A 14,850-nucleotide genomic window follows, 5' to 3' on the forward strand; every position below is an offset into this window, starting at 1 on the left:
TGTGTGTGTGTGTTTTCTCCTTTGCTTCCTAACTGGTGGCTGTTGAGGGGCTGTGGGACAGCGGGACAGAGCAGCAGGGAGGCAGTGGTCCAACCTCCACTAACCTCCATCAGGCACAAAGCCAAGAGCCTGCTACTGAAACAAGCCACACACATCAACATGTATCCGCACACACACACAGAATCCACGAGTACACTTGCCGACTCACACACTATCTACTAGCAAGCCTCCTGGACAGTGACACTCAAAGTCATTGTTGGCTTGGCATTTATGTCTTGAAGTTAAATCAGTGTTCAGCACATTCATGAAGCCCAGCCGCTGAGTTCTGGGCGTCTGTATCAGTGCTCACCAGTTCTGTTGGACAGTGCATAATAGCTTTATCACTTCTGTTAAGTGTTGTAATTGTGGGTGTTAAAGCATTACAAATCGCTGTTGGCTTTAGTCAGCTGACAGAAGGATGTGTTTGCAATTACTGTACAGAAGTAGTTCCATTTCAGTACAATCACTCCATCTGTCACAGCTGATGTATATTTGAATATGAATGTCTAATCTCTGAGAAGGAAATGTCTCGGGGAGAAACTTTATGACCCCTTTGGCCAGGCCTTTAACTCACCCCAAATGAGTTTCCTTCCTCATTATCCTTTCAAACTTTTATTTTTTTCCCCCCTTTCACCCCCAAGGGTGAGTCTCGAAGAAGATGAGTAAATTAATGAAGTCATGAACTTTGGTAAGCCCTCTGTCTACCTTCGTAAAATGCTTTTTCCTTTTTCTAATAGCTATTATCTTGATCAGTGGTTCCCAACCTGAGATCCCCCACGAGTCTTGTGGTCAAAATAAATTCTAGGAAGAAAGAAAGAAAAGAGCATTTTGGTCACCCAGTTTACTTTTTGACCCTTGTGCTCCTTATTATTTCATCCATTGTGCATACTGAGCAAGCTGTAGGAACACAGGCCTCTGCGGTAGGAATATAATAATTTATTTTTTATTTTTCTCTAACTCAAAAATGTTCCCAGACACATTAATGCAGGTTTTTGTGCACTGGTCAGAGTGTGTGTGTGGGTTGAAGGACATCAGGCAGATGGCCTTTTCTTCCCATTGCTCTTGGAGAGTGGGGGTCCATGTAGGTGTGAGCAGGAATGTACAAGGACAGAGAAATCTTTTGACCATGAGAGAAGTCTCTGCTTATTAGGTCACCCATCTCTCTGTGTCTGTCTTCCCCTCCAAACCCCCTCCCTCCCTACCTCCATCTCTCTCCCTATTTTTCCTGTTTCTCTCTGCATGCCAAACTTATCTCGGCATTCTCTGCCAAACCAATCAACAGACAGGGTAAATAATGTCAACACTCAGTTACCCTTAGTGACAGCTTCAGTCTGAGACTGGAATCGAAACGGCGTAGCAAGTCTGTACTATTAAGGTAGGCACTGCACATCGTGAAAGAATTGCATTTATCTGCAGAGCTCCAGTAATGAGAGTAAATCCTAGCTATCTTATTGCTTCTCAGGGATATCTTTGCTACAGTCTTGATTCCTCCAGATTAATATCAACGTGTAGACATGGTGTAGCGGCACAGTGGCTTTGATCCTCTGAGGCTCTGTCTGCAGAGTTGAACTGTCTTTTCTCTTTTGCTCTGAAATCCAGCAAAGCTTTGTGTGCTATCTTTTATCATCTTCATCTCCTTTGATTTGAAATTCACATGTTGTCTGAGAAATGTCCTTTCTGGTTGTCTTGGCTCGAGTGGTCAAAAAAAAAAAAAAAGGAACAAGAGGCAGATATTCTGTCTGCACTGTTCACATAATTGGGCAATTTCAAAAGTGTGAAGCTATGATTTCTGTAGGAAACAGTCATGAGTAGTGCATGGAGGTAAGAGCCGTAGCCATAGCAGCAAGATGAATATTGTCTGTGTCACTTTGTGGCATGTCAGTGAAATCTCTGCTGGTTTTTCACCATCTTTGGAAAACATGCAGTACATACGCTTGACTGAGCCACGCCACATCCAATCAAGGCCGTAAATAATGCATGTTTATAGCTTGACTCATGTTTTTGAAGTTTAAGGGAGACAGACCCACCTAACGTCTTGCACTGTAGGCTGATACATGCCTGCATGATGCAGATGTGTGCCTACAAGACGGAGATAATAGAGACATTTGCATGACATGATTTTTGGAGACATCATTTCCCTATTGTGATGGATTTTAATGTGTCTTGCAGCCAAAATGAGAACAGATTTTTTTTTAAATATTTAACCAAGTTTATAAATACAAACCTCCAGGTGCAATGACATGTGGGTTTGTGTCTTTATGTGAAACCCTGCTAGTAGCTATCTGAGAAAAAAAACTGAAGAGGAAGAAGAGAGATTTGAGGTCGCCGACAGGGCTGTCTGTCACTTGAATCCCTCTTCACTTGAGAAACAAACCTCTCTCAGAGCTATCTTTCACCCTCAGGGTATTCCTTTGGCGTTAGCAGTGGTGTGGTTGATGGTTGTCATTGTTCAACTCCATTTCACATCTTGAAGAGGCAGCTTTCCAAAGCAAACAAACAATCATGCTACCATTCTGCTTTGAAACTTCATTGTGTCATGTGGAGCCTCCCCTGCCTCGTTTGCGTTCACTTCCATGTTTTATTCACCAGCACAAACTAAATCAAATGGGTTCACAGAATATAAAAGCATTTACGGTATTATTTTTAGAGGTATTTCAGGTCAAGTGAGGAAGCACTAACAGTACTCAGAGTCACACGTGACCTCTGATTACCAGAAAAGAGAAAGAGACAGGAGAGAGTGGGAGGGATGTGCAGGGTACTGCTGATTCATACAACACTCACCTACACTAACAGGAGCTGTCTGAGGAAGAAAAGGGAGGGAAGGACGAGAAGAGATAACAGGAGACAGGAGTGGGAACGAGATGGTGATGATTCATGTGAAATAGAAAAGAAAAAAAAACCCATCTGACCAATCTGAGGTGAGGTGGTCTGTAGAACAAACTAGAAAGGAATAGAGAGGAATGAATATGTGCAGAAGAGGAGGAGAGAAAAGATAAAGAACGTGGATGAGTATACTGAGTCGCTCTTTCACTGGGGAGTCATTCACTCAACAAATGTTGACACTGCAACAAAAGTTCCTTCTTCCTGATTCACTTTGGACTCAATTTGATTTAGACAAACCACCTGAGCTCTAGAGAGAAGTACTCAAAAGGAAGCAGTGAGTAGGACAGGTTAACCCTTTAATTGCTCCTTTTGGCTAATGAAGTATAATTTTTTTCAATAAAGACCAGACTGTTCTTTAATATGAGTCTCTACCAAACGGTTAAGATGTTCTTTCATGGTAAAAGCACATCTCCACTCACATGTAGCAAAGGCTGCTTGCTAAAATTGAACCGGCGACAGTGTGATTACATGGCGTGGCCTGCGACCATTCTGCTACCCATGTGCTTCAGGCCTAACAGAGTCCTAGAGATGACTCAAGCAGGCAGAGTAAACTCATTCATCCACAAAATAAGGTATCCAAAGAGAATGAAATGGCTGAGGGATTGTTTGTATAGTCTAGTGAGTGTATTCATGTGTGTGTTGCCGTAGATGGATGTCTGACTGAAAGATTAGAGGTTGAGACCTTCAGCAGCGAAGAATCGGATTGACCAGTTTAAAAAAAAACGATGTGATAAGAGCCTTCTCACCAAACACAAGGGAAGCTTCTGGTTATGACGGGTGTGTGTGTGTGTTTTAAGGCTGATGGTGTTAGCTGAGAAGCCCAGCTGCTGCTGAGGGAAAGCTTGTGAAATGAACAGACAAGACAAGAAGCCTCTGACAGCACAGTGACCACACACAAGATTTATTATGACCTATGAACCTGGAAAAGCTTCTTCTGTCCTGAATACCACTTACTGTGGTGTGTGTGTGTGTGTGTGTGTGTGTGATAGTGCTTGTGCGTGTGTGTGCATTGGTTGCTTTCTTGATATTTTTTCTTCATCAAGGGGATTGCACCTCTTCAAGTCTAGCCTCACATGCCCTCTCACTCTGAAAGTCTGTGAGAAAAGGAGGCTTTTTGTCTGTGTTTCCTTCAGTTTAATGGAATGGAATAATGGGATAAAACTGCTGCTGTCTCATGATTCAAGTTTTCTATTCTACACACTGGACAAAGTTATTCAATTTGATTCTTATTTGTTGATAGAGTTTTTTGTGTGTGGCACCTCACATTTTTCTTTTTTTTTCTTTTTTCATTTTCATTATCCGTATTTGCACTGTGCTTTCTTTCACGAGGTATATTGATACAGGTATCAGTTTGTTTAGCTGATTTTGTCCTGTTAAATCGGCATGTAGATCCTGCCATAAACAGTCATACATTTTCTTGACAGATTATTCATGTTAAGGATTAATGTGTATCCTCTTTAATGGATCAGGTCTAGCCTTAAAGTCCATGTGAAATGAAAGATTTAATTTGAACCCCTGTTAGTGTGCAACTGAACGCAACCTCTGAGACAGACAGAGGCCAGTTTGACAACAGTGATACCGAAGTGATTTACAGAGTTTCCAGATGGACTTGTTGGTAAAGGTAGTCAACTATCGTTGATGTTAGGAGCCGTAAGCTAGCTAGCTCATGCAGCTAACGTTAGATTTCTGTTTCATGTGGACTTTAAACCTAACCTGGTTGTACACACAGATGTATTATCACCTTTCAGGTTGATATTGCCAACGTATTGGCAAAAGTTGGTTATTTTCAAATCCAGCAGTGATGGACCAACATTATCATTAACTTGAAATTACGTTTCTGGCTAACTCATGAATGTAGGTCGGTGGTTCAGTTGCTACAAATGACCCCACTGCTATATTGATTATAGCAGCTTCAAAGGAATCAGTGAACCTTTTGAAAACAGTTCAGAGAAAACCAGCACGAGACTCCAGGAAGTTACTGGTCCAAGCCAAGAAATAGAAAAATGTAAAAAATCAGCCTTCATCCCAAACCCGTTGACTGTAATACTCACCTGGGTGTTTCCTTCTTTCTTTCTTGTCCCTCAGCTGCGGGGCGGCCCTCGTGGCCGGGATGCCACTGTGTGCCGTGCCAGTCCACAGTGGACGGTGAGGGGCAGGAGGAGGGGACCGAGTGCAGGAGACTGAGAGGAGGTGGCTCGCACCAAACAGGAGACATGAATCTCTGCTGGAACGAGATCAAGCGCAAGTCCCACAACATCCGGTAAGAGGAGTGGTGTTTACTGGAACAGTCTGGAGGGATGGAGCCAAGATGCTTATGTGAGAGAGCGTTTGGAAACTTCAGTACAGATCGTCCGTTTTATGGCAACAATAGCTGTAAACTGCAGATTGCATTTCTACCTACGGGTTGGCTGTCTCAAAAGAAACAGAAATGTGAATTTCTTTCATGAATTTGCCAGGCTATAGAGGGTTTTTCCAAGAAAACATTTGCTCGGTTTCAGCTTGTTAGCTAGCAGATAGCCATCACTCTCACATTCTGGTTTACTGAGATTCAATTGCGTCTACTGAGCGGTTTATTGAACATGTCTTAAGCCACAACTCCAAGTATTTCTGTGCAGGGAAAGATAAGAACACAAAACCAAATGACAAAAAAACTTCCTGTGTCGCAGCTGACCAAATCTGGAAACAAATTCATCATTATAGCCCAGCTGCTGTTAATAAGCCATTGTTTGCACACATAAACAGTTGGTATAGAGATGTGTAATGGAACTTAGCCTGATAGTTTCTGACTGAGTTATCATTTTATACAGACTCTTAATTGTCAGGAAATTAGTGATTTTTCTAATTTAATAATAATAAGTGAGAATAGCACTTTTAATTACTTTTGTGGTTGTATCTGCGGGGATCATAGTACTAATATGTTTAAGTTTATGCCCATCCAGTCACATAGGGGTGTTGAGCCTAAGACAGTATATATATATATATATACTGTCCCTTTCTTTGTTTGCTTTCCATTTTACTCCATTTGCTGCCATTCATGGTCAGCTTTTAGGCAATTAAAAAAATATCGTCTTATAATGTGCTGTCACACAATAATGCATATTTCAGTACTCCTTCCAGTCAGCAGATTAATTATTGATAGCACATGGGTTAATACTGCCATTGCACAAGTTACACTTGAGAGGTTTTCCAGTGCAGAACAATTAGAAGGCGCTCACATTGTTATTTGATGCTTAATTGGAAACTGTCCAGGCTTGCTTCATCATTTCTGTTTTTTCAATTCAACTGGCATCCTGTTTAGACAATTGGCCCCTTAATTGCTTACTTGACCCTGATGTATCTAGGAAGCGGGAGGGGGAGGTTAAGGAGGGATAGTTGTGAAATTGGTTAAGACAGTTTCCCCTGCAGTCCTGTATAATGAGATCACTATGGATGGCCTGCAGTGGCTGTTTATACCCGAGCTGCACTCTGACTCCATCAGGCTGAGAGAGGGGGGGTTGATGGAGAGAGAGAGAGAGAGAGAGAGAGAAAACAGACAACTGGTATTAAATCATCACAGAAGAGAGATGCGATGCAGGGAAATGGGAGGGGCAGAGAGAAAGAACAATATAAGAATGAATGAATGAGAAAGAGCTTGACTGAGAAGCTGTCTAACCTTGAGGGTGAGTGCTGTCCAGAAGAAACATCTGACTGCGTTTAATGCCAGCGGCTGGACAAGTGCAGACAACTGGCTATATAATGGCCTGTCTGGCACTGATTGACAGGTAGCTGAGGCTTTGTTCCAATAAAAGTCATGGCTGTTTCTTTTTATCCTTTAAACTATCATACATTATACCTTATAGCAGTGGCTCTCAACCTCTTTGGTGTCCAGGACCCCCAAATTGATGCACATCAGCCAGCAGACTTGTATTCGATAAGATGATAAAATTTTGTTATTCCATAACTGTCTGTACTATAAATTGACAGGTTAACAGGGAAGAGTGTGAAACCTATGAACAGAATACTCATTCTTATACATTCTCACACAGGGGTAACTTCTGGTCAGTGAAATAATAGTGAAATCTATCATTTTTCTACTCCCTGGAATCCCCCTCAAGGAGAGTCCACTGCATTATTGTATACTGTACCATGTCTGGAATCTTACCTTAACAAGGCTAAGAGTCTACATAACAATGGCTAACGACTCTGTGAGACTACTGACAAAGCTAAAATGCTAATATTAAAGGACCAGTGTGTAGGTTTTGGGTTGAGGCTGCAGATTGTAACTAGCTGAAAAATGCTCACCTTCCCAGTGTGTAGGAGAAACTATGGTGGCCGGGAAACTCGCGGAAAACATGAAAGGCCCTATCTAGAGCCAGTGTTTGGTTTGTCCTTGAGCTACTGTAGAAACATAACGGTTTGACATGGTGGACTTGCTCCCTTTGTAGATGAAAACGACTCATTCTAAGGTTACGAAAGCGCAACGATTCTTATTTTCTAGATTTTTATTTATAGATCCTCCTAAATGTTAAACACTGGACCTTCAAACAGGTATAATGTTTACTATGCCCACCATCTTCATTTAGTGTGTTAACATGCTAAAATTTGGTAATTAGTGCTGAATAATGTTTTTAGTTTTGCAGGTATTTTACCTGATGGTGGTGCTAGATGAAAAGTCAGGGGACGTCCAAACTGATGACAATTAATTGTGAGTGGAACATGAATTGGGGATTTATCATCTGGAAACCATGAATGTTTTTTACCAAATTTTATGTAAATACGATATTTCACTGGATAAGTGAAAACTTTGACCTGCTGGTGGTTCTGGAGGAAAAACAGGGGATTACCAAAGTCAGGAGGATTCATCATTTGGGGATCATGAATGTCAAAACCAATTAATCAAATATTTGTTGAGATATTTCCGTCTGGACCAAAGTGACTGACGGACACTAGCATTGCTGAAGAATAAACAGTTCATAAGTTCATAAATGTGACGAAGTACCTGTACACTCTCATTTCTGAAAACACCCAGAGAATATAACAAATTAAGATAAGAAGTAAATAGCGCACAAAAGGCATTCTCTAAATGTTTACAGATGGCACAGAGAATTTATCAGTGTGACACAGTGTAGCTCAGCTAATTGGACTCAGCCCTGATAACAGAAGGTTAGGGGTTTGATCACTTTTTTGGCATGTTGTGTGGATAGAAGAGCAGAGCCAGTCCACGCACACTCACCAGCTGCATAGCATGCGTTATTGAGTACAAAACAGTGCTTTGATGCCATTGGCAAAAAATGTAGACATGCTGTTCTTGTCGCTGTGTGCTTTGCGTTACATCAAGTTGTGGTTTAATGTCTTATGCAGGATTGAGATAATAGCACCAGACAAGTGGACCACAACACGGTACTGCGCTGCCTATATCATAATCACCGCTGAATGATTATGAATATATATAAAAGAGACATTTATTACCCCAAGCATATTGCTGAGGCCATTCAGCCATCTGTAACTATTGTGTAAGAAAATATACTATGAGAGTGTGGAAGGTTTCAGTGAATTTACTGTGCCATTTACTTGTTAGAGACCGTGTGCTAGAAAGTTATTTTTTGTGTAATTCACTCACTGGACAATCAGGGAATTATCTTGCATTCCTTCTTTATTGACATGACAACTTCCTCCAGTCTTTTTTGTTCAGATTTGAGAGTAATATCGACCTTCTCACTTAACTCTCAGCAAGAAAAACTATAAGCATTCATAGTCAGGTCAACAAAATAGGCTGTACACTCAGTGAATATTAGTTTTAATGGTTTGATCAAAGTGTATTTCCACTGAGACAAGCTGTACTGCATTCTATTCTTGCACTTGCATACTATGGCAGTCAAACCCACCACAGCTTGGTGCTGAATCATCACAAATCTCCCACAGTGTAGTGTTAACACAGAAGACCAGATATGCCTGCAGTCATCAGTCACAGTTATAGGTATGAGTTCTTCAAATAAATTTAACTTAGCTGATTACAGTGTCAACCATATTGGGAACAATATGAGGCATTGTTGAGACTCGGGCTGTGCCGCATAGTAAGGTGCCCACTGTTTTGCACTGCAGGGAATGCCCACCGGGGTTGGTGTGGGTGTCTTGGTGGCATGTTATGAATTTATTTGCCGCATGGCTCAGATAACTGCAGAGAGGAGGCCGCCCACGCTCAACGTCTGTCTGAGGGCAAAGGGAGACCTCTGAGTCTGTTTTTGTCTGTCTGTTTTTGTCATTACCACAATGTTCCTATTCACCACTATAGTTATATGTTGATACCATTATCAAGTCTCTTTTATTCCCATTCACTTTCCCATTCAGTCTCTGCTCTTCTTCTCTGGTCTTGCTATTTCTCTCTTGCACGTCTCCCTCCTTCACCCATGTTCTTCTCCACACCCTCCTTCCCCTGCTAGCGCCTCCTACAGACAGTCCAGGCACAGTGCAATGCCCTTTGGTTGTTCTGTGCTCTACTTTCCCTACCTAACCCTCTGGTAATTTACAGTACATTGCCTGCAGGACTTATTGAGCTCCAATTACATGTTAATGATAATTCTATTGTTCAAGGTCAAGGGGGAAGACCTGGTGCTGCTAGAGGGATTAGCCACGGGATGGCAGGTGTGTGGGACTCTGTTGGGGGATTCAGCCATCAGTCATTTAGTCGCTTGAAGGAGTGGATTTTACTTTCACTGCCGCCTGAGAATCATTTTGAGTGATTTTTTTTTTTTTCAGAAAAAGGCATCATTTTTCTAGGATTCTATGTATATATTTGCTCCCAGTGTTACTCCTTATACTGAAGGATGTGGTTTGAGCTGCTAGGCCAAATCTTGCAAATGTGACCCGCATTTCAGGTCTTTTATTTACCTGATTTTCCATTTGTAAGCAAGTCACATTTATGATGTCTTAATCAGTTAATTCAGCCATGCAGTCATTAATTCAGGCCTCATGCGAAGCCCATTCTCTTTTCCTTAAGAGACTGTCATTGACGTCATATGTGTCAAACTGGGTAAAGGCTGGTAAACCAGGGAATGAAGATTTGATGAAGAAGGAATCACAGCTTCGAGACTTGTGGGACAGACGCCACGTCTGGTGGCAGGGCTGACGAAAACACATTTTGATACACTGTAATGATAAAAGAAACCAATGGGGAATCAGGAGCCCCATGAATAATTTGATGAATTACCATGTTGTGTGTGTGTACGTGTGTGTGTGTGCATAGAGTTTGAAATTAAACAAGAGTGAAACTTTGAAGGACAGCACTGTGCCTTCACACCCATCATCTGCTGCACAACAAATCAGAGGTGGTCTTGCGCAGATTAGAGACAATATTGGACTTTTTGGACTATAAGTCGACCGATTAACCAGTTTGGCCAATTAATTGGGGCTGACAGGATATTTTATCATTACTGATTATTTAAATAAAAGTTAAAGCTAAATTTATATAAGACAGCTTTATTTGTATATTTGTGAGTATGATTATTATTATGATTGTTGTGATGATTATTATAGCCCAAGGTTATTGATTATGTATGGCATTCATTCAATCATGCTGTCTCTGTCTTTCTAGTAAGCATGGTCACTAGAATTTGGCTCGTCGTAAGTGCAAGCCTAGCACAACTATGGGCCACTGGCCATATCTAATCATCTGAGGGCTACTGATGATATCAGCCTGCTCCAAACTATCGTTATCATATCAGCGTTGAAAAATCCACCATCAGTCGACCTCTAATTTGGACTTCCATAGTGTCTGTTTGACTAGCAAGAGAAGATAATCAGGTTTTGTGCACACACTGTACCCAGTTAGCTGAATGGTTTAAATGGAGCAAATCAAATTCCCAAAGGAGTGAAAACATTGTGCTGTTGAAGCTGCAAGAACAATGAGGGCTCCAGGATTGGAAACACGCTTTGTACATTAGCTGTGTTTACTTAAAACCAAGACCTGCATGAAGGTCGAGGAAGAAAAAAGAAAGTCTTGATCAAGCCCTGATCAATATGTAATGTTCATTTTCATGTTTTACTGACTGATTTTATTAGATCTGTTCTATTTGAAAAGTGCCATGAGATAACTTTCGTTATGAATTGGTGGTATACAAATAACTAAATAACATCATAAAACAGAAGCTTAGATTTAGCTGTTTCCTCGTGCTAGTAAAGTAATTACAAACTGGTCAATCAATTTCAGGCTGAAAGCAGGTTCCAGTCTTGTTGTTTGGATTAAAAATCGTGTCTTTAAACATGCCAGTACGCCTGCACATGCGCCTCCACACAGAAGGATTGTGATGCTGCATACATTCCTACATAGAAACAACAATGGCTCTTCTCTGGTCTTGTACTGCTGCCGTGTAAATCAGGAATTAGCAAACATGGGTCACCAAGAACCAGATGATCTTATACTTGTACTTGTTCATGCTCACCTTTGCTTAATTAAACTTCTTCTGTGAGTTAGTGAAAGATTAGCAATGCAATAACATGCACGTGATTGACACCTGCAGCCCAAGGTTTAATTTGCCCTCACTCCTGAGTGAACTCCGATTGCTTATTTGAAATGATACTGAAGAGGGAAATTATTGTGATGACTGTAGGCATATATGGCATTCTGCTTCATGGGATAATGAGCTCACATTAATTTGTGTGTTTGATCTCAAAGATTTTATCAAAAAATAAAAGAAACTAATTAGCGACCATTTGAGCATGTATCTGCTATTCTGGTGTTGTCGTAGTTGTTTCGATTGCTATGGTTCACCTTTCGTCTCGCAGCAGATTTGAAACAACTTTGCAAAGATCTTTCTTTAGCTGCCTCCTTCAACCACTTCGCTCTGTCTCTGTCTACTGTATGTAGGGGGCACTGTCACTGTAGACAATGAAACTGAATTTATAAAGTTGCATTATCCTTAGTTAATCACAACCAACCATTTGTGTGATGTGATGAAAACAATAAAGAGTTTCCAACTTAGTTAAAGTTAGATGACATTTGTCGTTCTTGCATGTGGAAGTTTAACCATACACCTTGACCGCCTCGTTCTGTGGACTTTGTTGTTCTTTAATTGCAATACTTTCTCCGATAGATTAACAGCATGAGGGGGAAACACTGAATTGATACAATAATTCTACACTCTCTCGAACATAAATGGTGATAAAAATGCACATCCCCGAATAACACAAACACTTATAAACATAATAAAAAAGGAATGAAGATTCAGATGGAAAACATCTACACAACACATCTACATACAAGACAACTAAACGTGAGCAATACTATCACTGTTTTATTGTCTCACACACACACATATTGAACATTGAATATTGCTTCTACTATCTGTTGGACTAAAAACACTAGCATTTATGTTACATTATTGGCCCTTAGACTGTGTGTCACTGTACATCTATGCGTCTGCATTTGCATTTGCCAGAACAATTTCAAAGGACAAGATTCATTCACGTCTTTACATCAGTGTGAAGTGTATGATGCAGGCAGTATGATGAATGAGTGTTCTCAGCAATACATCACACCAGACACATCCACAATATGTCTGCATTCACTGTACACAATGAACAAATATCTGTGTATTTTACAGAAGCAGTTAAGATTCTATATTTGAAAAATTGTTTTGTAAGTATTAGTATTACGTTGAAGATCGCATGATTCACACTGTGAATGTGGGTTAATTATAGCAGTGAGTCACTGATACAGAGGAGGATGAGCTTGTTCTTATTGAGAACATTTCATTAAAAAAAAATTTTCAGCATCATAATCAGACTGCAATGGAGAAAACTGTATTTTCCACACTAACCAGTAAACTTGTTTTATATGTCCAAAATATTCTGAAACTTAAAGTTAATGGTGTGTTTTAAATTGCAATACAGAAAGTCACAATCAAAAGAAAGCTGGATTCATCAGTGTTACACAACTAGCCATGTCTTAAGTTATTTTCAGACCAAGGAGATTGGTGAAAACAAGCACCTTCTGTTCAGTTTACTAATATTATATCCCATTATTTTGGGTATTGGTGTTTACATGTCATTTATTTAATTTCAGATAAATATAATTTTGTGTTGTAATTTGGAGCTGCAAGCATGCAAAGTATGCATTGTGCAGCTGTAAAGAATTTGTTACAGGAGTGTATTACCCGTGGGCATCAGCTGCTGTAAATTTTCAAACATCTACAGTATTTCAAGTTGTGGGAAACAGCCCCAGTGGCTGGTATGCTCTTGTTACTCATCAAATATGTTTCCCGCAAATCTCAGTAAGATGGCTATTGGAAGAGATGCTTTAGGCAAGGCATCAGTAAAACTCCACCACTACGAGAGAAGTCCCTGAATGCATCACATGCGACAGACTCTACCCCTACAGTGCAGAAAATCAAAAAGGGAAGCAGAAAGAGAGAGAAACCCAGGGAAGGCTGGCAAACATGAACATGCTGTTTGCAATTTACAGCTATCACTCCACATGATTTATTCATATTGAAGTTAACATTTTTCAGTTACCTACTGGTCCCATTTGAGACCACCAGTGCATCCAGCAGTTTTATGCCAGGACACACTTCCTACCTCTACCTGTGTGTGACTGCTACCTTGCTGAATTGCTGCGTCATGCATGCTACATTGAGTTTCCTTCAATAAATACAATACAATAAAAACAAATTAATGGATTCTAATTTGAAATGGATACAGAAGGTGCTGAGTTAAAAAAAGATATATATATTTTTTCACGTCTGTGACATACATGATATACTGTGTGACATATTGTACAGATATAGACATCGAAACTGTAGTCGAGGGTGTGATATAATGTGTAACTGCACAGAATCTACTGGGGTCTTATTTGGGCCTCTCTTCCTCTAACCCCAACTGATCGAGGCAGACGGCCACCCACATAGAGCCGGGGTCTGTCCGAGGTTTTTACCTTTAAAAGGAAGTTTTTCTTACTGCTGTCGCCAAGTGCTTGCTCATGGTGGGAACTGTTGAGTCTCTGTAAATAATGGAGTACGGTCTAGACTTGCTCTATTTGTAAAGTGTCCTGAGATAACTTTTGTTATGAATTGATGCTATACAAATAAAATTGAATTGAATTGCTTTAGACAGACCAATTAGACGAGACCAAGTGCTAACAGTTAGTTTTTGGCTGGTCACACACCTTTGTACCAAAGAGTGCTTTCACACTGGCAGTATGAAATTGAGCTAGGCCGATATTAGCTTAATGCAGATATATTGGCCCGATACATCATTATTGGATTTTCTGTTCTCACAATTATCAGCATCGTCCTCAAAAGTCCAGTAGCAGATGGGTTATAGTTTGAATACAGGTACAATATGACGCCTGGGACCTGGGTGTAGTCCAAGAAATTGTACCTGACTGCACCTGAACCAGACAATCTGAGCTGGTTTTCAGTCACTGCAGCTACAGGAAGAACTTGTTCAAGATGAATTCACATCTGTCACTTTAACCCCATAGGTAATGCTTTCTTGTAAGCAAGAAAATTAAATGAATGAATGCATGAATAATAAAATATCTTACAGCTGTATGTGTGCAGAATAGTATTCAAGGTCGACTTTACCACACAATATTTTTTCCGGGGTGAAAGAGGAGCATTCATTTGTAATCCTACCCACACAGTTAGTTGTGCTCTTGCTGAAGTCAGGGGTCATTTGACTTCACCTGCCGGAACATTGTCCTCAACTCTTAATTCATATGTCAAAACAGGTCTGCTAAAACACCAAACTTTGGTTTGGAGGGTGGGTGGACAATCAAACTCTGGCTCAGATACAAACACACAAACCAAGTGTGAAAATGAACTAAGTCAGCACGTTCTGTAGCTGCTTCATAATAAAGCTCTCCAGTGGGTTGCCAGTGGAAAGCTTTAAAGGTCCAGTGTGTAACATTTAGGAGGATCTATTGGCAGAAATGGGATATAATATTTATAGGTA

The 14,850-nt window shown here is 40.5% G+C and overlaps 1 protein-coding gene across 1 annotated transcript in view; it reads left to right on the forward strand.

Annotated features, from left to right (window-relative positions):
- Nucleotides 1–1,255: 1,255 nt before the first annotated feature.
- The window catches only part of drp2 (dystrophin related protein 2), a 69,676-nt gene continuing 56,081 nt past the window's right edge, over nt 1,256–14,850 (forward strand). Inside the window, 2 exon segments of the mRNA XM_035669273.1 lie at nt 1,256–1,414; nt 5,008–5,182. Of these exon segments, the coding sequence (XP_035525166.1) occupies nt 5,136–5,182 (47 nt within the window). The 5' untranslated portion in view covers nt 1,256–1,414; nt 5,008–5,135.

The sequence above is a fragment of the Morone saxatilis genome, unplaced genomic scaffold (assembly GCF_004916995.1).
Source record: "Morone saxatilis isolate NCDOM2014 unplaced genomic scaffold, NCSU_SB_2.0 Contig22, whole genome shotgun sequence".
In the NCBI taxonomy this organism is placed as follows: Eukaryota; Metazoa; Chordata; class Actinopteri; family Moronidae; genus Morone; species Morone saxatilis.